Raw genomic sequence first — 27,717 nt, forward strand, 5'->3', positions numbered from 1 at the left:
GCTGAATTCTAGTGGTAAAATCACCCTAGAGAACCAGGTATCACGCTGGTACTTCGCGCGCTTGTTGTCTTCTGGCAATCTCGTCTGCTGCAAAATAGATACCTTGAAGAAAATCCAGTGCTCGTTTACCTTCATCAGTCGTAAAACTGGGTTTATGCAAATGTATTTATCGTTAAAATTGTGAGTGTAAACAACTGCACTTGGGTTGTCTGTTTTTGTCTCTAGCATTCCAATGCGTCTGGGGTAAATAGAGACATTTTGAGGAGGCCGCCAACACTTTCCAGTAGCTGTCTGTAGTTATTAAATGGACAATTTCAGTGTATTATATATGAAAATAATCAATAAATTATGAATTGATCCAAATACGTTAATGTAATTTATGCAAAAATATTTAATTCAGATGGTTAAACATCATATCTTTTACAATCAGATACGATAACTTAAGGCAAATAACGGGTTTTTCTATTCCTTTATAGTGACCACACGTGTCGAGAACTACGTAAGAAAGAAAAGGCTAAACGTAACTTAGAACGCGAACAAAAACGTCAACGTAAGGAAGAAGAAAGACGCCTCAAAAGGGAAAAGAAACAAAAGATGAAACAACTTAAACGGGAAATGGCACGTAAAGAAAAACGAGAAAAACGGAAAGAGCATAAGAAGGGGCATTTGCAAAAGGGAATTGATGCACGAGACAAAGTGGTGGCGAGAAACAAACGTGCAGCAACCGCGCGCCCGGAGAGAATCTGGGACTACGGAGTTATACCGTACGAAATAGAGGCTAATTTTAGTGGTAAGGTACATAAATAGACGTTCTATACCAGCGAAAAAATTATAACAAAACCATAGTCTGTTATTGTTCTTTAAAAATTAGTTAGGCGTTTAATTAGTAACATTAAGAAAGAATACGGAATATTTATATAACTATAGAAAGGTTGTTTATTTTTCCTCCTGTCAATACCAGACACACTCACCATGTATAATAAAGCGATATTTATATATAGTTAATACCTGTTAAACGTAAACGATACATGAATTACTTGAGCTTCCTGGGGTGATTGCAGATTGATATGAATTTAATTTCGTTTTTCTTAGAACCTCGGAAATGTTTACGCCACATTTTTATCTCTCCCTTGGATCTTTGACAGAGCCATACAACGCTGGAAAATTGTTTCACGGAATCCTGCAGTTTTAATTTCAGTTTTGATCAACACTTATTACTCCGTTCCAAGATGATTTTTCGCCCATAATTGAACGTAAATCCCGCCATCATTACGTGAAATCTGTTTTCATACCGCATCTCAAAATATTAGACGTGATTTCACAGTTTCCGGAATACGCTTTCCTGCTACGAATAACCTATAACATTAAGGCTAAATAGATGCATTAACCGAATCAGTATGTATCTATAATCAAGTCGTACCTTTGGAAGATTTCATTTTACGTTTATTACAGAACGCCCGCTGTACTAAATTAGTAAGAGCATTTGACGTCAGAGTGACTGTTTTGTTTTTCTCTAAATAACGAATCGGCTTATAGAAATGACATTATGAATAAAAACAATATCGCAGTTCATTATCATTGACGGATTTCCAAATGTTATTGAAGTTTGCATATGAGAACACACTTTTGACGTCAATCATCAATTATCTCTATCAGATTTTTTATCACAAAAAGTGCAGAAATCACATGAATCGATAAACATCATTAATATAGTATGACAATATATTAACAACGCGCGAATATGTTGTAACCTGTGTTCTGCATTTCTCACTGGTGACGTAATAATGTCGTATAGGTGCGCACAAGGCGCTTTTCAAGCTGGCGATGCGTCACTGGGAGAACTACACGTGCGTCACATTTGTCGAGCGCACCACGGAACATCAGAACTACATCGTGTTTACGGAGCGACCTTGTGGGTAGGTGGCACCACCAGGATAGTTTTCTTCACATAAACCCCTAACCAATTTCTCACCCCAATGGAGTTTTATAGAAACCCGTCACAGACTCTTTATAAAAACACACCGGGTCTTATAAATAGCAACATGCAAACCATGCATATTTAGCCTACCTTTTCACAAAGAGCTCCATGTGAGCAATTGGGATCTCCTTATGTCCGGCGTCCAGCGTCGTCCGGTCTGCGGTGTGCGTTATCCTTTGTGCGGTGTGCGTCGTCAAGTTTAAGCTCGTTACCGCTTTAGAGGTCACATTTTCCATCCAATCACTCATGATAACAATTATGAATGTTTATTTAGACAATATCTAGGTCGAATCACAAGGTCAAATCTTAGAAAGAACGTGTTACCAATTATGTGGACTCAATCTGCATATTGACAATACCTAGACCCAGTCTAAATCTGGGTCATATGCGTATAAATACAATATAAGGTCCCCAAATCTAAAAACAAACTCGTTACCCTTCTGGGACCACATTTGTGACTCAGTCTTGATGCAACTTGGTAAGAAAAAATAATGTTTACCATATGAATGCCATCTTTTATTCTGGATCAAGTATGGTCAAACACTAATTAAAATCTTAAAGTCTTCACCAATTGTCGTCAATACACTAAGGTGAGAACTCAAGACCATCGTGGTCCTCAGGAATCATTTTCCTGGAACCGAAAGATACACAAAGACTTCGTAAAAATAGCCGTACGTGTATGTCAGCTCGTGTTTTTATTCTAATGGTAATAAGCCTTTGTCATGTGAAAAAAATAATATTGATTTCTTAATTGACATTCATTGTAACATGCATTGATTACATTACCAGATATTAATATGTTAATCCTACACACGTCAAGTACTTCCTTGTACGCCATTTAATGATATCTCCATGGTTAAAACTATCGCTGTTTCCAGTTGCTGTTCGTTCGTTGGTAAGCGGGGCAACGGTAACCAAGCGATCAGTATCGGCAAGAACTGCGACAAGTTCGGCATCGTCGTGCACGAGCTTGGTCACGTGATAGGCTTCTGGCACGAGCACACGCGGCCTGACAGGGACGACCACGTGAAAATCATTTACAAAAATATCATGCCAGGTAGGAATTACCAGTACTTTATATTCAGTTATGTTTGCCTTAATAGCCATAAAACTCTTTTTGTGTTAAATAAAACAAATCATTGGAAGCTAAGAATTAATTTGGCTTTATAATATTGCCAGCATGTCCTTAATTAAAAGATAATTATGTAAAATATGATTTTGTTTTTATAAAATTATGCAATAATGTATATACCAGATCTTTATTAACCGAACAGAAAAGAAAGTTTATTTATATAACTTGAACATTTCCAGGTCTTCGTTCCATATACAAAACTGACAATATATAAGAAATAAGCACATGCATAGTAATGCGAAAGTGACAGTAAATAATAAGGTGTTAAAAATACACGTAGGCCATTATATTTCTCAACGTTTGCATTCAAAGCATCAGTTCTCATTTTAAAAGCATTTTTACAATATATCGCGAGTTTATTTAGGACTTACTTTAGGACTTTATTTACAATGAAATTACACCCGCTTATTTTCCCTACAACAATTGACATCTTGCCAATTGTCAATCATATTCTTATATAAATATCGATCGACCAAACAGCGATCAATAAATCAATTTCCAACACGGAAATGTTGCCTTGACAAGTGCGACTGGAAGCTTCAATGTGCAGTATTACCAAAATTTACAAATCCCCCTTATAGCAAATCAATTTATTTCAGACACTGAAGATGTCATTTAAGCAATATTAAGTATGAATTGTTTCACGTGTATATGTAAAATAATAGGGAATATTGGTATTTGCGTTACTTAACGAAATCAATGTGATAAATCGCGTTTCATGTGAGAAACAAGTGAAAACTATTGTATGTGTCTATTTTTAGAAAAACCCACCGTTTTGTTGTTCTGCACTTTCAATTATCATGATTGATAAATGTCCCTTAAGCAATGTTTAATATTATTAATATCACTTTTATACGTTATAACATGGGGGATTTCGGTACCCGCTCGGCGTCAGAAATCGTATAAAACGCTTGTAACTTTCTTGCTGATATGGCTGGAAAGTGAGCGGCATTAAAAAGTTTATCAAGTAATAAAGGGTATAAAACGGCGAAATATACCTGCCTCGGCATGGACGTCGCCATCTTGACTATCACGTTATTACCATAATTATCTGAATCCACTCAGTTACTTTTATGAAACGATATATGTTTGACAATAATGTATTGTAAACCGTGTTAAGAAGCCATAACTGGAGCGCCACATGTCCAAGAGAATTCATTTATGAGGCCGATTTCTAGCTTTCTGGAGAGGACTTGCTCATTTTATGACGTTGCTGCCCAATGACGTGTTCATTTTCTTCATCTTAATTTGGCATCTGATTTTGATCGAGACGCGTGGTCGCTGTTTGGGCATGTGTTCTGGACAGGCGTCCTGAAGATTAGTGCGTTCATGAATGCTTAAACCATGTGACAGACCCACATTAGGTTGAGTAATAGTAATTGAGTAAAGCTGTGGTAGCCAAGCCTTTATACGTGTGCTATGGGCAGCAAATTTCACCCAATTCACAAAAACAACAATGTTATTGACAGTACTATAGACGTATGCTGTGATAGACGTCCGTGCCTTATTGACAAATAAAAAATGAAGAGACGAAAACAACACGCTTGTTAAAAATCAATCGTTTTTCTATTCAACGATTTTTATATTTGTAACATTTGTATCAATTAATTATGCATACCGTGTTCATTTTACTACAATACTTTAGTTATTCTTTTATTCATGCATCCGGACGAATGTTCAAGCATTGTATACTTAATTACACATCACAAGGTTAAGAAGCTTTCTCATGAGAACATGTGCCATTGTTTTGCAATTTATTAGCTCAAACAAAAACGATACACAATGAATAATACATCATTCCGCCCATACACGATCAAAGAATAACTATGAAACTGGTATATTAATAGCTGAACAACTAAATAAACTGTAGAGAACTGAAATTACATATCTGATCATGTTTTCATTACCCACCCAAAGTCAGTGAACTCATCTGTAAGGTGAAGTTATTGGTTTCTTACCGTGTTCAATTGATGCGCATGTGTAACCGAAAATGCGATCCACTGCAGAACACATGTGGATGTTCTTCGAGGTTAAAAATCACATAATGGCTTTTTCCTTAGAGTCGTTAATTTCAATAAAATTATACCTCTTTTGCACTTTCGAGGTACTTGAAGAAATCTGTGTTTCCGCTGTTAGTGTATATAATAATATACGATGTAATGTGGATAGTCTACAGTAAAATGAGTTCGTGAGGTCCGCATTGCTCTTTTCAGATTTTATGGTGATGACATTCTTGATACAACAATAATTACAACAACAACAAGAAAACCACACTTGTTTACGGTGATAATAAGTTGTTGTTTTTTGTATAAAAAAACATTCAAGAGCGATATTAGACCTTAATTAGGATTGTGTTTTGTTGTGAAACTTAATATTAAAATATGCAATTTCGGATACCCTTATTTGTATACGTGATATTTAAACTATTCAAGCATCAAAACATATGATATATTTTTGTCCATTTTAGGTTAATTTGCAACACGATCATTAAATTATTTAGCAATGCATGATAAATAACAAGCTTTAAATAATCATAGTTCTAGTTATCGTTTAACTTAGTGTATAGGTTAAATAAAAAAAAGTAAAAAGAGACACTTGTAAATTGCGGGGTTTTCAAATGAGAAAAAGACACTGTCTAGGTCCGCCATTCCACCATAACATCATACATTATTATCCTTCCCCCATCATACCCGTTACGCCGACCTTGTTTTATAACTGCTCACACTGTTGACTTGTTTTGACTTTTGGTCACAATATACTAAATAATTATGTTCCTTACATATGCCAATGTAAAAGCGTCAACTTTAAGCGAAAATCAATGCAATATTTTGCACATACAGACCCACATAATCATACCCATTCATAAAGGGCATACAAAGCGAAATCGATTTAAGCAATAAAAGATGCATTATGCAGTGATAGTTTTACTAATTTTCTCATCTGAGTCCTGGGACTCGATAACTTGCAAATCTATGAGTCCTCGAATTGAAAGAATGAGTCCAAATATTAAATATTTAATATTAAGGAATGATTCATGTATATGCAATTTACAACATATTTTGTTGATTACATCATTAAGTGAGTGAAACAATAGTTACAGAGATTTATCACATCGTCTGTGGATGTTTCTGTTGAAACTGAAAGTAGATAGAGAAAGAGCGAGGTTCCCGGCCTGCGCGCGCATTTTAATAAGCGAGCGGGGTGACAGCGATTTAATTATGGATAAGGACATTCTATACATAGATGGTGACGTCACTACGTTATCTGAAAGAACGTTGACACATTGTGGATAAGGACGCATTCCGTTAGTTCAGAAAATGGCGAGTGTCTCACCTTGTCAATATCTATGTACATAGTCGAACTATCTTTTTTTTAAGAAGACGTTTTGTCGGAAGATTTTTATTGATTTAGTATGTGTATGCATTACAATAAAAAACGGGTAACTACAAAAATATTTACAAATAAATAAATAAAACATTGCCATCGAGCGCCTATGGACTCTAGATGACAATATACGCTCCGTGGCTTCACGTAACTCCATGCAAATAAAAAACAGCAATAAAATATTGAAAAGTAATGGGTAAGAAGATGTAAAATTGATATGATGAAGCAAGCAAGTAGTTGGTAGACCGACTCTTCATTTAGGCGTTTTCGATGAAACGATGAGAAACCATGGCATATTATTGATATCTTAGTCCGTCGTTCTGTCAAAACACCATGCGTAATCGTCCTTCCTCCGTCATTCCAATTATGCTCATCGTGTTTTATTACAGCTGGCATACGATAGGTGTATGATTCCGAGATACTTCAGGCGGGGGAGAATACGGGATTGTATGTTATATTCTTTCTGATGTTTTTCCGCTTACGTCAGCGTTCAGATAATCCGGTTAAGGCTTGTGTTTACATTATTCACCATTTCACCGGCATAAAACTTATAGCGTTGCACCATAACATCTTATGATGTGACGGATTATTTAAATTTATTTAAAATATCATCCTACAACAATTAGAAATGTTATGCTTTCCTCTCGCCCATGATTTATATGAGGTATATACCGCACCACAGCTGTTTAAAGCGTAAAGGAAAGTAAAATTCGTTGACTTGTAATTCCCAGCCTCTATGGGGACAAATGATATAAAACATGTTCGAACGACATTACTCATATAACAGTATACTCGTGTAGGTTTAAATGAATCATACCAACACTATATTGGCTTTTATGATCTATGATTACATTATCGTATATTGTTGCGTAATTTCCATATTTCTTCCTTCCCGTCAACAATCCACTATTGTTTGTTATCTTATCACACACTCCTCCGTTAACAGCAGGTCGTTTCCACAAGAAATACGCACTCAACCTGTTCAATATGAGACACACATGACGGGGTATTTTCGGTCGCATATATAAATGAACACATTTCTATATGAACCTATGTCTGCTTCACGTTATTTTACAACGTATAAAAGTGGTATTTCATTGGTTTTGGTTTGCCGAGTGAATGTAACGAACCACTAACACTTATGGACTGGAGTTAATAGGCGTCATCATTGTATGCCATGCCGTTATGCATCCAATGAGATTTTCTTAGAACATGTTCAAAATGATTACATACAATGAAACCTATGGCAATTGTTGATTACATTACTATGTTTTATGCCGAACATTCATCCACTTTATAACAATAGTATAACCGCTTTATAATGATACATTTACTTATATGAGCGGTCTGTTAAAACTTCGCTTAATGCATGTGCGTAAACTATACACCCAGATTAACCTGTTTAGTCCACAAAGGCTAATCAGGGACGACACTTTCCGCCAAGGCTAATCAGGGACGACACTTTCCGCCAAACTGGATTTTCGTTTGGAAGAGACTTCCCTTAAACGACAAAATCTGTAAAAGCGGAATGTGCTGTCCCTGGATAGCCTGCAAGGACTGCACAGACAAATCAGGGACGACATTTTACGCACACGTACTAAGCTCAGTTTTCTCAGAGCGCGGCTCATATAATGAGGTCGTTTTTTTCCAGGACAACAGTACAACTTCAATAAACTGACTTCCAATGAAGTGTTCTCACTCGGAGAGGAATACGATTACGGCAGCATCATGCACTATGCACGAAACACGTTCGCACGTGCCACGTACGTGGACACTATTCTTCCTCGGAAGAAACCGGAAATGGATGTCAGACCGGAAATTGGCCAGCGCGTGAGACTTAGTCCCGGCGACATCGCACAAGCGAACAAGTTATACAATTGTCCATGTAAGTTGGAATACCCTTACTTGACCCGCATTCGTGTTTGCTGGTCATGTCATGTCATTGATCATTAACATAAACTCATAATATTCAATGCGCCTAAACATAAGAAGTAGTTTAGTAAAATAAAAGTCACAATATCATGTGTTAACTCGATTTGCGGTTGTAAGAGCATATTTTCTAACCAGATTATTGCTCCCAGCTGACTCGCCTTACACAAATATGACCTCAAGGTGTATGACGCCATGGTTATGAACGGGTATTTTCACAATTAATTCTGTAAATAGGGTACGATCCGTGTCAGGAGTTTTCACATATATACCTTATGATCGAGGGGCCTTTTCACGGTTTGGTAAATTGACAAATTAAAAAAAATTGTTTCAGATTCGCAAATTGTCGTTGTTATGATATTTGTGAGGAAACAGTAATACTGAACATTCTATGCTCTGAAATATCCATATATGCATCTTTTGACGATTTAAAAAACGAAAAATTATAAAGCGTTGCAACGCGAAACGATTGAATAATTCGGAAAGTTCTGTTGTTGTCGTTATATTTTGTGAAACTGCGAGGATCGCTTATATAAAAAATAAAATACAACCCTCATTGTATGAGCACGGATGGTCGAGTGGTCTAAGCAGTAGACTCTTACTCCAGGACTCCAGAGGTCAGTGGTTCGAGCCCAGTTGAGGGTTACTTTTTTCTTGTGTGTTTTTTTAAATTGTATTCTTGTTTGTTTTTTTTAATGGAGTTTTTAGATCCAATGTTTACATGTATCAATATAAAGCATTTGATGGCAAACTTCAATACACGCCAAACTCTGTAAAAAGGCCCCTTTAAGATTTTAGCAATACCACTGCAAACATTAAAGGGGCTTTTCACGGTTTGGTAAATTGACAAAATTAAAAAAGTTGTTTCAGATTCGCAAATTTTCGTTTTGGTTATGACATTTGTGAGAAAACAGTTATTCTGAACATTTACCATGCTCTAAAATAGCCATTTATATATGCATATTTTGATGATTTAAAACCTGAACATTATAAAGCGTTGCAACGCGAAACGATTGAATTATTTGGAGAACTCTGTTGTTGTCGTTATATTATGTAAAACTACGAAGATCGCTTATATAAAGTATAAAATACCTCCTTCATTGCATAAGCACGGATGGCCGAATGGTACAAGTGGTATACCATTTACTCCAGGATTTCAGGGGTCAGTGGTTCGAGCCCAGTTGAGAGTTATTTTTTTTCTTGTTTCAATTTTATTATAGGTTTTTTCTGGAGCTTTTTTTACATTTATCAATATATTTAGCATTTAATCACAAACTTCAATACATCCCAAAATCTGTGAAAAGGTCCATTTAAACATGTATTTTATTATTTTTACCCGCTCAACATCTGCTTCGTATTTGTTGTGTCGATTTATCATTAATAAAACCATGCACTATTCATGGAAGGATGGGTTTTCCGACTCTTGACGGTGCCATTGAACATGTGAAATTTTGCTCATTACGATAGTTTGATTGTTTGCACAGCGTTCTGGAACGTCGTCCCTTCGTTACAAGTATGCAGCCGTTCATAAACCGTGATGATAGCACTTAAACGTATTCTAGATATTTGCAATTAACAAACAGGTTTTATTGTTTCGGCATATTTTGGGGCTTTATGCATTAATTAAACCATTACGAAAACTTAACAAAGGTAAGTTCCACCCACTTAAAAGGAGTAAATCTTCCGATCGTTGCATGTGGTTATCCCCTGGTGATTTTAAGCACCTTTACATACGATACAGCGTTTAATGGTGGTGCTCGAACTTTTGATGTACTCGCTATTTATTGTACAAAATTAGGTCTTGAACATTTTAAAGGTAAGGAAAACGAAGTCATAAAGTTCAATAAAGACACTTTATTTTTAGCCTCTTCCAACCAGGATATAACTTCATCATACATACTTTCTAGGAATTATGAGTGTATGCTTAAACGATTTAATTTCGAGGAAAAGGGCGCGTTGTATAGCATATTGTAGCTCTACGCATGCTAAATTTTATCGCCCAGTCGCACAGCTCGGAGTTCGGCGGGTCCGTGCGTCTGGCGTCCTCATCAAACAGCAATCTGCGTGCATGCTATCATACAAATTGAATTCGAATATCTGGAAAAGCTATTGAAATAAAAATATATCAGCGTTTTTAGTATTAACATGATTACCAAACATCTGTATCTAATATTAAGGTATCAGAGCAGTGCTGTTGTTGGTGTAACAACAGTGGTTTTTGAACTCATTAGCGCACACTTTAAGCGATCTCAGATGATATAAACAACGCGTTGTTCATAATGGGATTGCTTAACTTTCGCCGTTTGTAAATCCAAGATAGTGATGCAAAGTGTCTGTGGTTGTTTAATCAAAATCCAAGACTTGATGAACTCTTAAACAAAATGTGCATTTAGTATGAAATCCGTCTCGAGTGTTGAAAAATTCACAGCTGTGTGTCTATAAGTAACCTCAAACAATTATCACTGTTTATCCCTAGTAAGTGCTGCGTGACTGTAAAGTGAATTTTGAGAAAAACAGAAGTAAAAAACGAATATACTTTAAGTTTAGTTAAAAGGAGTTCAAACTTTAATGCCAAAAATATATCAGCTCATTTTGCAAACATATTTTTAGAATTATGTCTTACATAGAAAAGCATCGTGCCCATGCATAACACAATTTTAAACAATTTATGATTAGCGTCTTGAAAAAGGCCTTGGCAAACAACGTAGACCCAGATGAGACGCCGCGTCATGCGGCGTCTTATCTGGGTCTGCGCTGTTTGCTTAAAGGAACTTCTGTAAGAAATATTCTAAATATAGAAATCAATATAATAGACATCCCTAATTTTGGAAATAAATTGATCCAATTTAGAAGGATGGGTGAATCCACTAGGCATAAATGGGTTAAATTTAATTATAATCTTTATTAAATAATCTATAAATGTTAATGATTGTGTGGTCCAGTAAAAATTGATTTGATTCTGAAAGTCTACAATAACGATGCTATCAGAGCTGCACGTGTCCTTGTAGCGTGCGGCCGGACCCTACAGGAGTTCCTCGGCCACTTTTACCACTCTCCGACCCCCGGGAAGGAGGAGCTCTGCCGCTGGCGGATCAGCGCCACGCACGGGGAGAAGATCGTGCTCAACATCACCGCCTTAGACATCCCTGTCACTGGACATCCGGGCGGCCCTGAGCCATGCGACACGGACTACCTGGAGATTCGCGACGGCCACTATGTCCTCTCCAAACTTATAGGTAGGTGGCGTGTAGTGTAGTTCAGTCAGTCTTCCCGTGGTCGTTAAAAGCGTCGGTTTTCAAACTTCCGAGAACATTTGAGCTTATTTCACCAATCCAAACACAAAAACGGTAGCCTACGTAATAATGCACAGTAATAGCCTGTTTCCTTCAATCCTGACCAATGTGATTACTTCCAACTAAACGTGTCGGTTCGATGATTCCCTAAGTCCTGCCTAAACGTTTTTGTATAATGTTTTATAACGTGCTGTATATGCGCGGATCATGTTCTGTATAAGCGAATAAGTATATTGTTTAACCCATTTAAGCCTAGTGGATTCTCCCATCCTTCTAAATTGGATCAATTTATTTCCAAAATTAGGAATGTCGAGTATATTTATTTCTATATTAAGAATATTTCTTACAGAAAGTCCATTAAGCAAACAGCGCAGACCCTGATGAGACGCCGCAGCATGCGGCGTCTCATCTGGGTCTACGCTGTTTGCCAATGCCTTTTTTTCTAGACGCTAGGCATAAATCGGTTAAATTTGTGTTATGCATGGGTACGATGCTTTTCAATGTCATGTTCAAACGTGTCGTTTCGATTTTAAACTATGTTATATATCCAAACGTATCGATGGGATGTTAATTACTATGTCATTTTAAAGCGTGTTTGTACGGCGTTTTACGATGTAATGCCATTGGCTTTCGGAACGATGTTATACAATGTTATGACCAAACGTATTGTTGAGAAGTTCTCCTTTGAAATATTCAAACTTATCGATGCGGTGCTTGACTATGTCATGCACAATCATATCGGTGCAATATTTTACTATGTCATGTTTAATGTTCAAGCGTATTTGTACAGTGTTTTACTATGTACTGTCGTTGAGTATCGGAACGATCTTATACAATATTATGTACAAACCTATCGTTGTGATGTTTTCCTTAGAAATATTCAAACGTATCGGTGTCATGTTCAATCATATCTGTGCGAAATTTGTCCACGACATGTTTAAACGCATCGGTAAGATTTCGTACTATGTCATGTCGAAACACATGAGTACGATGCATTACTATGTCATATCTTAACGTATTGGTACACTGTTTTACTATGTCGTGTCTAAAATTATAAAACATAGTAGTACATACTACTTTGTTCGATATGTACTTCCAAACATATAGTAATAGTTCTTTTGTCTCGCTTGATTGTATTACATAGCGTCGTACGGTTTCAAGCAAGATTCCAATAGTCATTCATTACGTGCTGCGTTAAGTGCTTTTGTTAGACTGCAAGCCCCCTTCATATTGCTAGCTGTACAGAACAGAAGCTGAATATTAAGTCCTTAAAATGTAACAATTACGTTCAAGTTCGTTTTTTGTTATCCAAACTAATCCACAATTTAGTGTTTCTTTATGGTCAATGTGTGTTCCGTTAGAGGCTATTACTGACATTTTCATTGTTAGCTCAATATGTTTGTTTAAATGAACAGGTGTTTCTTTTGACTGATCATCTATTAGCTTTGTCTGCTCAGACATTGATGAGCACTTCATTGTTGGTTTATTATCCACTTGTGGCTCAGAAACTTACCAGAAAATAAAGTTTACAAGTCTGTTAATGGTAGCGCTTATCACAGTCTGGAATATTTTTTCGACAATCAATTTGTTGGGCGAGTGTACAAAAATTGTCTGTTTTAAACAACACTCGTTAGACATTTTAAAGATGAGTTCATTGACATTGCAGTTAATGATTGATATATTGGCTTTCATTATTGTAACGCTAGTTTGTTTCAAAGCAGCTATACTAGTATACCGAAGCTAAAACATGTCGTGGACAACGTATTGATGTGTCATTCTTCATTTACAAGGAATGGTTACATATGTTACGTGTCATTACAAACCGCTGTTACTAAAACAATTAAAAATGTATTTTTTTTCACCTTAAATAACTGAACACCACGAACATAAACTGCAATATGCATGGTTTTATTATGATGCTTAGACAATAACACACGGCTTTAGACGTCCGCTTCAGCTCGTACGTGTGTTATTGGCTAACTATCACCCGTTACGAGGTTAAGAGGAAGGATATACTGGAGTCATCATTATTGTCTGTTCGTCTCTTTGTTCGTATGTCCGTAAACACTTACTTTTCCGCATGCGTTTTCGTACACTTTTCAACGTAGAGCACTCAATATTGCAAACAATGGTCTATTAATAGGATGGTGTAATTTGTCAATTTTATCATCCTATACGTTAAGCATAACAAAAATAAGCTCCTTTTTCGACTGTTTTTATAAAACCATGAATTTTTATAAACTTGTTAAGTATGAGAAGATTATTTTCTCTGGTTTAATATTACGTATGCAACATCGTATTGTGCTGGATATATTTCGCAAAATAATATCTTAATTGTTAAGATTTACGTTTAATGTAGAATCTTCTCGTGCCTTGGTGAATCAACGCTGGTTTTACACACGGTTATTGAACAACTGATGACGCATTTGTGGAAAATTGCAAAATACTATGCATGTATCGGTCTATTACAAAAGTGCTGACTGAAGTATTAACTCTCAATATATTCTAAGTGATCAAATTAACTGCCTTTTAGGCTTACAGACCTGATTAGCACCTGATACTGTTTCTGGAATGCACCAATAACTTAATTATCTGCATGTTCACTGCACTGAAAATAAAATATAAAATAAAGTTAATAGATGTACAACAGACTAAAATGGTGATGTTTTTTACATGGAGGTATATTATCCTCATGGAAGATTGAGATTATTGTAATGCAAAATTACAACGGGTTAATGTGTATACTAATGTAGACGTGTATTTCTTACATGGAGACATATGATTTAAAGTCTATTTTAAAGACGGAACAGTGACTTCACGTTCTTGTAATTCGTTCATTTAGAAACGCTAATGACTGTTCGAAAATCACCCAGTAAATCACCCAGTCCCCTCATTCTTAAATATTTACATAAATCTACATCGAAATGAAAGACTACCCAATACGTATATAATGCACTAAAATATATACTAGTATATGCTTAAAATTATTTCCTTTCAGTAATAACTAGACACATCTCCGGGGGTCACATTATTCATTCAGATTTATTTATTAAAAAAAAAGAATTAAAGTATTTTTCTAATTAGCCTTAATGTACTATTTGGTATATAAACTTGTAAAACGGTAACAAAAAAAACAATAAATAAAAATAAATCGTGAACCTGTGGTCAAATCTCAACGAGGCGAAAGGTTCACAGTTGTGATGTAACGTTCTACATATGAGTCGCGTTCTGAGAAAACTGGGCATAATGCATGTGCGTAAAGTGTCATCCCAGATTAGCCTGTGCAGTACGCACAGGCTAATTAGGGACGACACTTTCTGCTTTTATGGTATTTTTAGTTTTAAGGAAGTCCCTCCTTACAGAAAATGTGCGGACTGCACAGGCAAATCTGGGACGACACTTTACGCACATGCATAAAGCCCAGTTTTCTCAGAACGCGACTAATATTAAAACGTGTGGCGTCGGGTGGAAGGGGTTGTATCCGTCGTCAATATTGTGACAATCTCTTTTATTAAAATATATATATCAATAACGAGCGAACAAAGGGGGCGATATGTTCTTACGCGATATCGGTCTTCCGAAATGCTCTGACGGTTCGCGTGCGTTTTTTTTACAATGCGCCTACGGTTCCCATTTATGTAAATAAACTTGTATAATGTTTGTATCTTCAGGGCGGTATTGCGGGAGCGTGATGCCGGGCACGCTGGTCTCCACAGGATAGCCGCATGTGGGTTGAATACCGCACCAGCTCCGGCGGCGGAAAGGGTTTCGAAGCCAAATACGAAGGTAACCAAATCACCTGCTTATTGCTTTAGTATAAATGTATGTAAGATGTGTTTTCATTGAAATATAGTATTGACATTCGAGATCCTCGAATATAGCAGTTTACGTTTATGTTTTTTGCGCGAGTTATTACTTGGCTTACAATAATTCACACTACTACAAAATTCACCATAGTTATTATTAATGATATACTATGTACTACTATATAGCGATATGCAATCTATACGTATATGATGCCATATTTCATGTCGACCAAATATTTTTAATGTTTTTTTAATGTCTTATTTTCACTTATTATTCTCTGTAATGTCTTTTAATGCAACTCATAAGTTAACAGTCTTTAAAACCACTTTCACCCATTCGCCCACTGCCTCATACATTACTATTCACCACCCGTGTCCTATTGCAGCCATCTGCGGTGGCGATATAGTCAAGGAGCAGGGGACGCTGACGAGCCCAAACTACCCGGATGACTACAAGCCCAACAAGGAGTGCGTCTGGAAGATCACGGTCCCCGATGGGTTTTCGGTCGCTGTCAAATTTCAGTCGTTTGAGGTATGTTCTGAGTCAATACTATTGTATGGCAGCCGATTTAGAAGCATGGGTGATAAAAATAACGTGTTGTTTTTTGTATTTTTGCGTTTGGAAACATTTTTTGTTTTTCGCGCGCAGATTTGGTTTTTGCGGCGCGCTGGCGGGATTCGAGAAAATTACGGCGTCAACGCGCTAGAGCGACAACGTCACATTATGGCGTCTTGGCCCTGGGTCTTTCTATACTTTATATACTGCATCTGGATATATGATGCTGCTCTCTCTGTACAGGATATGCGGACACAATTTCTTTAATTGTTCGTTAAACAAGGACATAATACGTCGCCCCATTTAACTCTTAGCTGTTCTAACGAAAGTTGTTGTTCTTGCACACTGGTAAAGTAATCAGCTGGTAATAATGTTGTGCGTCATTTCCTTAAATTAACATTTAACGAATATCGGTATGCCCCTTCATGTCTGTCTCAAGCCTGAAAAGTGATAGAAATGCTGGAATAAAACGTGTTATATTTGCTAGCCGATTCTTGTACTAAGTAGGTTTTATATATTATTTAGTCATATAAATAAAGAACCTATAAAGAATTTAAATTATGCGTAATTGTTGGACTGCACTAGTACGAATATTACGGTAATGTACGTGTCTATATAAGATGTAAAAGCTCACTAGTAGTTGATACCGGTTCCGTAAACCTGTGTCTTTGTAGCAGAATAAATAATGGTTATATTGTTGAATTATTTGCTATTCATACGAATATGATGCCGTAATTGTTCACGAGTTGCACATTTGTTCAATCTTATGTGGCATTTTGGTTGACGGTCACATGGTCAGAATGTGAAAATATCGACCCATTAATACAATATATCGTAATTTGGACGTTTCATAACCAACAGTACTCCCAGCGGGGCACATTAATAATGCCGGGAAATAACTTTCAATCCCGGATTGATTCTTAACTAACAATTATTGATGGATGAAGTTGCGAGAATCTGAGAGAAAATGAAATAATAGCTGCAATTTGTTGACCATTACAAGCTTTATTTACTATCAGCTTGTGTACAGTATTATATGCTGACTGCCTTTCAACGGGCAAACAAACGGGATCGATACAAGTTCTAACTGATTATGTAAGAGTACATAAAGTTCATTTGGTACCATTTACATGTAGCGCCTGTATAGTATGTATTTTATGTATGTTGTTTGCATGGTGCATTATTGGTTTGCTGCTAACGTCATGTCATTTAGTCAATGGTCGACAAGAAACAATAAATATTTAAGTCTGCTTTAATGGTATAGAATGTATGTTCTTATTGCCATAATAACAAAGTCCGTAGGGGAAACCTTGATCATCCGTCTATGATCTTCATGCACCACAGAACTGTAATTGAACATTGCGCTTTCAATTATCTCGTAGATTGAGAACCACGACAACTGCGTTTACGACTATCTCGAGATACGTGACGGTCATGAGGAGAACTCGCCTCTGATTGGTCGTTACTGCGGCTACAAGATCCCGGATGACATCAAGTCACAGACGAACAAGATCTACGTGAAGTTCGTCTCGGACGGTTCCGTGCAAAAAGCGGGCTTCGCCGCGAACTTTGTGAAAGGTAATAGTTTGAATGACACGCTTGTAGATAGAGTTGCTATTTACAGAAACAAGACGAGCCTTAATTAAAAGGAACAATTGCAACTCATTCCCACATGAAACTTAAACATGCATTAGTTAAAATTAACAGAAACATTATAACTATAAAAAACACACTGAAATATTGATTGCTAGATCATGCAACATATAGCATGCATTGTGAAAAAATTATATTCCTATAATTTAAAACGATATGTACTTGAATTTTGTTAAACGTATGCTGTAAACACACTAAATGCAAACTAACATTTGAATATTTGTCATCGCAGCACGAACATGTATTTAATTTATGCAAGAGTTTTCTTATACTTCAAAGAGAAATATATGCATTTTTTAAATAAATATACTAATCGCAAGTAAAATGTACACTTTATAATATTTTAGTTGATTTTAAATAACCTTCCAATTTGACTTGTAAATAACTTCAATACTACGTATAATAACAGCATTATCGCATTGACGATCTTCTTGTACTTATAGAGTACGACGAGTGCGATACTGGCGAGCACGGATGCGACCACGAGTGTGTGAACACGCTGGGAAGCTTCAAGTGCGAATGTAAGATCGGCTACGAGCTTCACTCGGACGGCAAGAAGTGTGAAGGTGGGTGAAGTTCATGCTGTGGGGCTTGGCGCGGGACTGTTGGGCTGGTGTACTTAACCCATTTATGCCTAGCGTCTAGAAAAAAGGCCTTTGTAAACAGCGTAGACCCAGATGAGACGCCGCATGATGTGGCGTCTCATCAGGGTCTGCGCTGTTTGCTTAATGGACTTTCTGTAAGAAATATTCTTAATATAGAAATAAATATACTAGACATCCCAATTTTTGGAAATAAATTGATCCAATTTAGAAGGATGGGAAAGTCCATTAGGCTTAAATGGGTTAACTGTGACATTTGTATAGACTGATGATTACGCTTTTGCATGTTTGTTATGAAAGCTAGACATCGAAGTCTGGTTACGTGCTACACTAAAGACTTTACTGCTGTATTAACGGCCCTTCAAATAAATTTATTTTTTAATGTAATATATTACAAAACCATCAAGACAAACTAATCGACGGTTCCTGAAACACCCATCAAATAGAATATATTATTGTGTTTATCATAACATTTCAATTTGACATTTTTAAATTGTTATCCTATTTGAAACATAGTAAGACTGGATAAAAACTCATTAAGTGATTGTGAAATTATATAACTAAACATTAATTCATGTTAAGCAATTATTTTTAGTGAGTAAATGAAAGTACTACGTTGCGACTTTGTCTTTTGTATCTTAACCTTCTTCCTACGGCAACAGACGCGTGCGGCGGCTACATCGACCAGACAAACGGCACCCTGCAGTCGCCCAGCTTCCCCGAGCTCTACCCGCCAAACAAGTTCTGCGTCTGGCAGATCGTGGCGCCTGAGCAGTACCGTATTACTCTCAACTTCACACACTTTGACCTCGAGGGCAACAATGTGAGTACGGTATAGTAGACATTGGGTCTGGCACACGTCCATATTGCACTTTCGTAACGCAAACAACGTTAAAGAGTGTTGTATGCTTGGCTTCGGTTGCAAAAACGTTGGTATATGGTAATGCAGAATTTCCTCCGTTGACTTCTTTCACTCTTTCAAACGAAATTAAGATACTGACAGTCCAGTCTGTTTTACAATTGTTTGTCAATACTTTGAAACTGAAAACAGTGCATTGCGTACACATGCCGTCATAAAATCATTGGTCTTTAAATATAAGTATATTGCATACGAAAAAGTTTTAATTCAATATTGTACGATAAGACAAACATGAAAAAAGAAGAAATAATTGCATTCCTAGTTGAAATCGATATTTTGAATCTTGTTCATCCTATAATAATTGAATTATTAAAGAAAGGCGTGTATTCAACTAATCGCTGACTTATTTGCAGCAAAACTGCGAGTACGACAGTGTGAGAATAACTAGTGGCACGGGGTCGGACTCTGTGGTGAACGGCATGTACTGCGGCTCCACCCTGCCGATGCCTATCACTTCCGAGAGCAACACACTCACGCTAGAGTTCAACTCCGACAACTCCGTTCAGAAGACCGGATTTATGGCGCTTTTCTTCACTGGTAATAATTGTTGATCAGGATGCATCGAATGTGCAATAGTATTCAATTTCCGCATTTTACGTAGCTGTTGAATAACTGCACAACAAATGCAATTACGTTAGTACATACAAAAACTACCACTGTCACTATAAAATGCAAGTTTAAAATCGCATAACACCTCTCTGCATGTTATGTATGGAATCCGTTTAAGAACGCAACCAGGATGTGGATGTATTGCAGGTTTATTATTCACAATACTACCCTGGATCTTAATGTGATGAGAGTTAGTTGTATGTGTCTAGTCTAGGTCCATGTTGTTCATTTTCAGACAAAGATGAATGCGCAGTTAATAATGGCGGCTGCCAACACATATGCAAAAACACGGTCGGAAGCTACGAGTGCGCATGCCACAACGGATTCACGTTGCATGAGAACAAGCTCGACTGTAAAGAGGGCGGCTGTCAGCACGAGATCTCGTCGCCAGTTGGCGAGATTAGCAGTCCAAACTGGCCCGACTTCTATCCGAGCCGGAAGGATTGCGTGTGGCACTTCTCCACGGTAAACGGACACCGGATCAAGGTAGTTTTCCAGAACTTCGAGTTGGAACAGCACCAGGAATGCACATACGATCACATCGAAATCTTCGATGGGGCCAACAACTACGCAAACAGCCTGGGCCGGTTCTGCGGCGTCAAGATACCGTCTCAGGTGATCTCAACCGGTAATGAGTTGTATATGGTGTTCTACTCGGACGCCTCCGTGCAAAGGAAAGGGTTCCATGCGCTGCATAGCACCGGTAAATGTTCAAAGACTGGAAGATTTAAACCTTATTTTTTAATGTTCGGCAAGCATTTTACTGTTAGTAATACATGTAACTTAGTTGTATAAAATGTAACACCCGACTACGCGATATCTGGAAAGCATTAACATAAATGTTTAGAAAAGTGTCATAATTAATTCTCACCATATCATTTTGCTTCAAATTTTGTAAAAAAAAAAAATTCTTTATCTAATCAATATAAAACTATGATACGGCGGCCCCATTTGACCTTACCGAGCCGCTTTTCCCTTTGTAGTATGCGGTGGCCGCCTGGCTGTGACGGAGAAGCAGAGCCCCCTGTACTCACACGCCAAGTATGGCGATCAGAACTACAACAACAAACTGGACTGCGAGTGGGTGCTGGAGGTGAGGGAGGGCTATCGCGTCTCCTTCTACTTCACCGCCTTTGAGATCGAGGACGAGACGGACTGCGGGTGAGATCACCTGACTACCGGAGACCTCAAGCGTTCTTTTGGGCCGTGAAATACTCGCGTGCAGTCTATCTTTTTGCAATTATTGGCGTTCTTAGTTCAATTAAGGCTCGTAGCTCAGGTTTTCCAAGCTTGGCTAAATAAACATGATCGTTTTGTGCTGAGTTTTTTAACGCTAATATAGGTTTCTCAATACAATTTCAGTATACAGTCATTTAGGCAATTAATCAATGGGTAAGCTTCATTTAGCATTACATAAATTTTTATTTTATTTTAAAAACTGCTGTTTTGATAACATGTTATTGTCGCCGTATTCATATTTGACCGTTGATTTTGCAGGTATGACAATGTTGAGGTGTTCGACGGGCCGCATGATACAGACACGCTCATCGGTCGCTTCTGTGGAGGAGAGGTAAGTTGTGGGAGTACACGTAGGTAACATTGCACTAATTGATTACAGGCACTCACATACAGTTTGTCCACCTCAACCTGTGAAGTAGCATGTTTAGTAGGTTTTATTCGACAAGTATGTGCCCCCGCAGTAATAAATTAATCATTTCATGATTATGGACATTATGTCGCATTCAGATTAAATACAAATTGATATAATACAGTAAAACAGATTTGATAAATTTTATGATATCTCAAGAGTAGCTCTTGTTGAATCGTGGCAAATCTTTTATGTATTGATTCTTTGATATTTGCAGAACATACCAAACTATTTAATAAAGGATTAACGTTTAATATACTACGGAATCCGGATAGTGCCATCTTTAATCTGGCACTTCTTTCATCAAGGGCGACATTAGACACACGAAGCGATACTTAATATTTTTCTTGACAGTCGCGGCGACGCACGATATTTTCTTGACAGTCGTGGCGACGCACGATATATTTTACACGATATATCGCCTTTTGGGCTACATACACAAGGGCAATATATCGTGTTAAATATATCATGCGTCGCCGCGATACTCGCTATTTTGCGCGACAGTCGCGGCGACGCTCGATATCTGTACTGTTCAAATATCGCTGTAATAATATCGCCTGTCCACTGTCAGGATTTTTTAACGGTGTTACAGTAAATTTTAACCATTTATTATTAATATTGCTGCCCAGTATGCTGCGGTATTTTTGTTGCTGGTATTGTTACACCTTTTAAATACCTTTTATAAGGCTTTATCAAATAAATTATCGGCATAAATAAAACTGCATACAGTGCAAACAACAATTTTATAATATTCATATTGGCTAACAAAAAACGCTTTTGAATGGCGAAAAACGTTGGTTTCATATTGCTTAACAGGGTTCCAGATATAATATAAATGACTATTATATAATTATATTCAGATAAAATTCACACTTGTTACTTTTGTGCATGTCCAATATGATTTAAACAAAAGCACGCAATGCACGTTGAAACGTAGTATCGAACAACTAATAACTTAACCTTGGGAACTCAGTCTGATATTCAAAATCGTTATTCCAAGCGATTTTCCTATCATCAAATACACGTTTATATAAAATATTTATGTAATATTAAATATTTATATATGGCAAGATTGAAGTAAAAGAAGCGAATAACTTGCTATATCAATCATTTACATTTTAATTGCTGATCAGAAATAAACATTATTATAAAATAATATTGTATCAAAAGATATATTATATATATATATATATATCCGACATGATGCACATGCTTGATGACGTGAAAATATCCCTTTTTTGTTTATCCTGATTTTTTTGAAAACCTGACAGTGGACAGGCAATATTATTACAGTGATATTTGAACATTACAAATATCGTGCGTCGCCGCGACTGTCGCGCAAAATATCGAGTATCGCTTCGTGTGTCTAGTGTCGCGGTCTGAAATTAGACCGCGATACACGAGATTCGGATAATATGGGCGATATTTGAAAAAATAATATATCGTGCGTCGCTTCGACTGTCGCGCAAAATATCATGTATCGCTTCGTGTGTCTAGTGTCGCCCTTTGAACGCGACACTAGACACACGAAGCGATACTTGATTATTTTTCTTGACAGTCGCGGCGACGCACGATAAAAAAAATTACAGTCGCGGCGACGCACGATATTTATTTTTTATAGTCGCGGCGACGCACGATATATTTAACACGATATATCGCCTTTTGGGCTACCTACACAAGGGCGATATATCGTGTTAAATATATCGTGCGTCGCCGCGACTGTAAAAAAATATCGTGCGTTGCCGCGACTGTCAAGAAAAATAATAAGTATCGCTTCGTGTATCTAATGTCGCCCTTGATGAAAGAAGTGCGAGATTATAGATGGCCTATCCGGATTCCGTAATATACGGTACGGGTTGGGGAAATCAACAATTGAATAAATTGTACATTTTTGCCCTGTAGGTACCTCCCGAGATATTCTCCACCGGCCAGTTCCTATTGGTCCGCTTCCGGTCAGACGACACCATTAACTGGAAGGGCTTTTCAGCCGTTTACCTGGAGGGAGGGCGGGCCTCCTCGCCAAACAACAACGTCAAGCCCGTACCGCTTAGAATCAATACATAAAAGCGCGCATGTGCAGCGTCGGTTTTAGTGGCAGCGTTGTGCGACTTTTAAGAGACGGTACCTCTAAAAGCATCAGGGGAATGATACCGAAAGAATTTTACTGCACGCGGTTATCGTGCACCATTTGTAGTGATATAATTCTATGAACAGCGTTAATAGATGGCGCTATGTAAATAGTGGACGTCTGACAATATAAGTTGCGTTTATACGACGGCTGGTGTTGTCAGCGTTAAAATATGTATGTCCCGAGGTATACACCAGTTGTTGTTTTTTTAACACCAAAAAAGAATCAAAGTTATACCGTTATACTAGAATAGTAGTAGTTGTTGACACATCCTGCGTGTGTACAGGATACTTCGCTTGTTAATACAACATAAAAATATACTTCGCAAGAAACTGTTATATTAGCGGTTTATTTGATCTATATTATCTTTTGTAAATGTTACAAATAGCATTTGGTATATCCCGTTATTTTGAAGCAATGATTGCTAATTAGTTTCACGTTATTGCAATTAGAGTTGTAATTACTCCGGTTTATATTAAACTGGCACGATGCTAGAAGTCCTATGCATCCCAAAATTCACAAGGTAACTTCTTGTAGAAACCAACTGATGTGCCATGCAAATAATTATCTATGTTTTCCTTTTAAATATACACTTTATTGTATTTTGAAATAATATATGTGTCATTCGGTAGTGTTACATCGATATAGCATGCACTTTAAACACATCCTTTAACGAGTTTTCTAGTATTATATACATGTATATACTTTCTGATGGTTGTGACTGTCTTGTAAATTTATTTAATTATATATCATTTGGTTTCAAAAACTAAAGCTTATATACATGAAGTAGTTTTTCACGTGATACCCAGCCGCTGAACTCTAGTGTTTAAGGGTTACAGACCGTGTTACAAAGGTTTCAGTATACCGGTAATCATTTACTTACATTATGAATGGTAATGTACACGTCTTAGTTTACTGAATGTACGTTGTGTCCGACAGTCCGATTTTTAGTATCCGTGTCCCACGACCATCTTTCTTACAGATTATCAGCTCGCTACGAGTATGCGGAAGTAGCCAGCCTGGATCAGCAATAACAAATAAACAGGCGGTAGCGAGGCCTGACACTTTGTGGAAGTGTATTTAAACAACAAATTGTTGTCCAGCTTTGAGTTCATGAGATAAGCATGATGGCTCAGCATCTTCGGATGTTATAGGGGATGACTAGTTAAAACCTGTTTTTGCAAGAAAAGCTTTAGATACTGAAAACAACTGTATTTTTTTCAATAGATAAGTGTTTATGAAATAGTTTTTGCAATATGTCGGTTGTAAAGAAGTAAATAAGTATGAGAATACTGTACTTTAAATTCAACATTGATCATCTTTTAAGGTACAAAACATCACTTGATCTTTCTCATAGTTACAAATAAGTGCAAAACAAGTAAACACACTACATTGCAAAATTTATCGTATCAAAACAACTGACAAACTATTTGTAATTTAGATGCACAAAAATATCTCTAGCACAATACATTATTTTTGCAAAAACAACTACCGAAACCACTTTTCTTTTTAACCAAACATTTGTTGTGCTTCTAAAAAGATGTGATAAATTGTTGTTTTTTTACTACCAAATTGTTCACATTTTTGACATAGTGTTTTTAAACAACTGGTACAATTTTCAGATTCACCTTGCAATGATATTTTCGATTGAAACAACAATGAAAAACTGTTAAAATCACAAATCTTTCATAATCACACAAAAATGAATGGTGTCCATCTGACAACAAGACGAAGGTCTTTGATGGGATTGCCCAGTTAATTGGGACCAATTTCCAGGCAATGTTACACAATAATCACATGTCTATTTAACAGCAACAATGCGAGCACAGTTATAAATTAGTTTTATAGAGAATAGGATAAGTAAATGAAAGGTCAAATAAGATTTATATGTAACAATTCTATTTGTTTTATTGGTTTTACCACTATATTTAATTTCTGCAAAAATAAAGATAACAAACTGAAGTAACGACAATAATTAATTTGAGTTATGAAATAATGATTATTAGATATTTGGGTTGTTAAATTGTTAATGTTTCTGAATCCATTTAAAGTATCATCACCGCCATCATCATGATCATCATCATCATGATCATCATCATAATCATCATGATGATGATGATGATAATGATCATCACCATAATCATCATCATCATTGTGCACCAACATTCTCTTTACAACTCAAGTGTTAACAGGGTTTTAATATAGTCATATAAGGAAAACTGCCGCTCTCCTGACGACCATTTTGGAACACAGCCGAGCTATCATTAGAACAAATCTTCGGACCAAGTTCCATGAAGATTGGACTATAAATGTGACTTCTAGAGTGTTAACAAAATTTTACTATAGCCATATTTGCGCTCATTGGGTCATTGTCGACCTAAAATTGCCTGAATTCACACTGGGGTGACCAATCTCCACGCAGAGTTGTCGTTCCTTGCTCTCACATACACCTCTGCGAAAGGCTCAGCATGCCAAATTGCCCAGAAACTGGGTAAAACCGAACAAACGCATTCAAAGTATATTTGATTTGGATTTTTTAGGATCAGATGCGTAAAAAAATGAAATAGGACTTTTAAATTTACGATACATCGTGAAAAAACTTGCGATGTTTAATGCAACTCTTTGGAACTATTTTATTGCCCATTTACGCAGATGGAATCATTCCACGCACTTCACAAATTTAAACAATTAAGGTTCATGTAAAGTCCCAAAATGACCCCACATAGATGAAATTGTAAAATATAAAAATGATCAGTAATACCCAAAATAAGTTAATGAAATTTACATATGGTTGCAATAATCACATTTTTATTCCATATATGTATACAATGAAAAAAAAAAACTCACAAATGTTAGTTATAATGTAATTATTAGCAAAAATATTGCAATGTATGGCAAATTCTCAATTTCATTTAAAAAACACAAATGCACCAAATAAAAACACCAACAGTATATGCAAGTTATATGTAAGGTACTCCAAGCATTGAATTGCGTCAATACAGCCCCACAAAGACACTATGCGTATTTCAAAATGAACATGTCAATGCCATGAGTCGCTATTTATAGATTTTGGAAAAATACTAACTTTCCACGCGCATATCATGCGATCAATAAGAGTTATGATCTTATAAAATAAAATTAATGAAAATATATCATTTTCATAATATCTCCATAACAATGAAACTTACTTGAAACGCACTATTTGAAAAGAATCTTGATATAATTGACTCTCCTCCCGATTTAATTTCATCGGTCGTCCATCTTGGTCAGAAATGTGTATTGATTCGTATTTGCGAATTTGTTAAATATTGCTTATATTAAATATTTACTTTATAAAATAACTAGAAATTACCTCATAAATAAATTATACAAATTTTAGAACAAACGGATTGTGAGTAATTTATAAATGATCGATTTTGAAACGAAATATTTTTCGAATATACTTCCGGCAAATAATGTCTACCTGAACAAGTAAACATGACAAGACAATAACAAATGCATTTTTTGATCGATGACAAGGTTTTTATAGAAATGTAAGTGTTCAGTTGTTTTAATATGTACGTGTGCCCAACATTTGTATAATTCATTTTTCCGATCCCACAAATATTATGCCCAGATCGTTAATTGAAATATTGTTATGTCGACTTCCTTGAAACCGGATGTTTTATGCCCCACATGTTTAACGAACGTGTATGGAGTTCGAGATGTGACATAAACATGTTGTAATTTGTTTTAAGGTAGCTAATTAGTCGTCGTTCCGAGTCCTTTATATTTCAAATGAACAATCAAAGTGTTTGCCTTTTGGTAATATAGTTTATTTTTGTAATTGTGACTAAAATGAGTACTGTATTGCGAGTAAATAAGTAATTTTGAAAATGAAGGTTCACTGGTAAGTCCACCATACTTAAAGTAGTTCCCAATTATTGTGTGAACTTTTTACATTTTTTTATGTTTTTCTTTTGCATATTTTAGGATTGTTGGTGTGTGTTGTGTGGACTTTTCATTTGTAGTACCTAACATTAAGTGTATACAATATTTTGACCAAAGGAATTTGTTCAATTTAACTCCGTTTGTTATTTT

At 36.5% G+C, this 27,717-nt stretch overlaps 1 protein-coding gene across 1 annotated transcript; it reads left to right on the top strand.

The window, feature by feature from the left end:
* The first annotated feature begins 615 nt into the window (after positions 1-615).
* LOC127869600 (tolloid-like protein 1) lies at positions 616-27,701 on the top strand. Its single transcript, XM_052412256.1, is given in 16 exon segments — positions 616-790; positions 1,796-1,916; positions 2,857-3,035; positions 8,146-8,379; positions 11,432-11,659; positions 15,388-15,434; positions 15,436-15,502; positions 15,909-16,054; positions 17,461-17,656; positions 18,175-18,297; positions 18,996-19,156; positions 19,606-19,789; positions 20,097-20,564; positions 20,845-21,022; positions 21,359-21,431; positions 23,412-27,701. Coding segments are annotated over 16 exon segments (2,742 nt in total). The 3' UTR covers positions 23,574-27,701.
* Positions 27,702-27,717: the final 16 nt, after the last annotated feature.

Source organism: Dreissena polymorpha, chromosome 2 (genome assembly GCF_020536995.1).
Source record: "Dreissena polymorpha isolate Duluth1 chromosome 2, UMN_Dpol_1.0, whole genome shotgun sequence".
NCBI lineage: Eukaryota > Metazoa > Mollusca > Bivalvia > Myida > Dreissenidae > Dreissena > Dreissena polymorpha.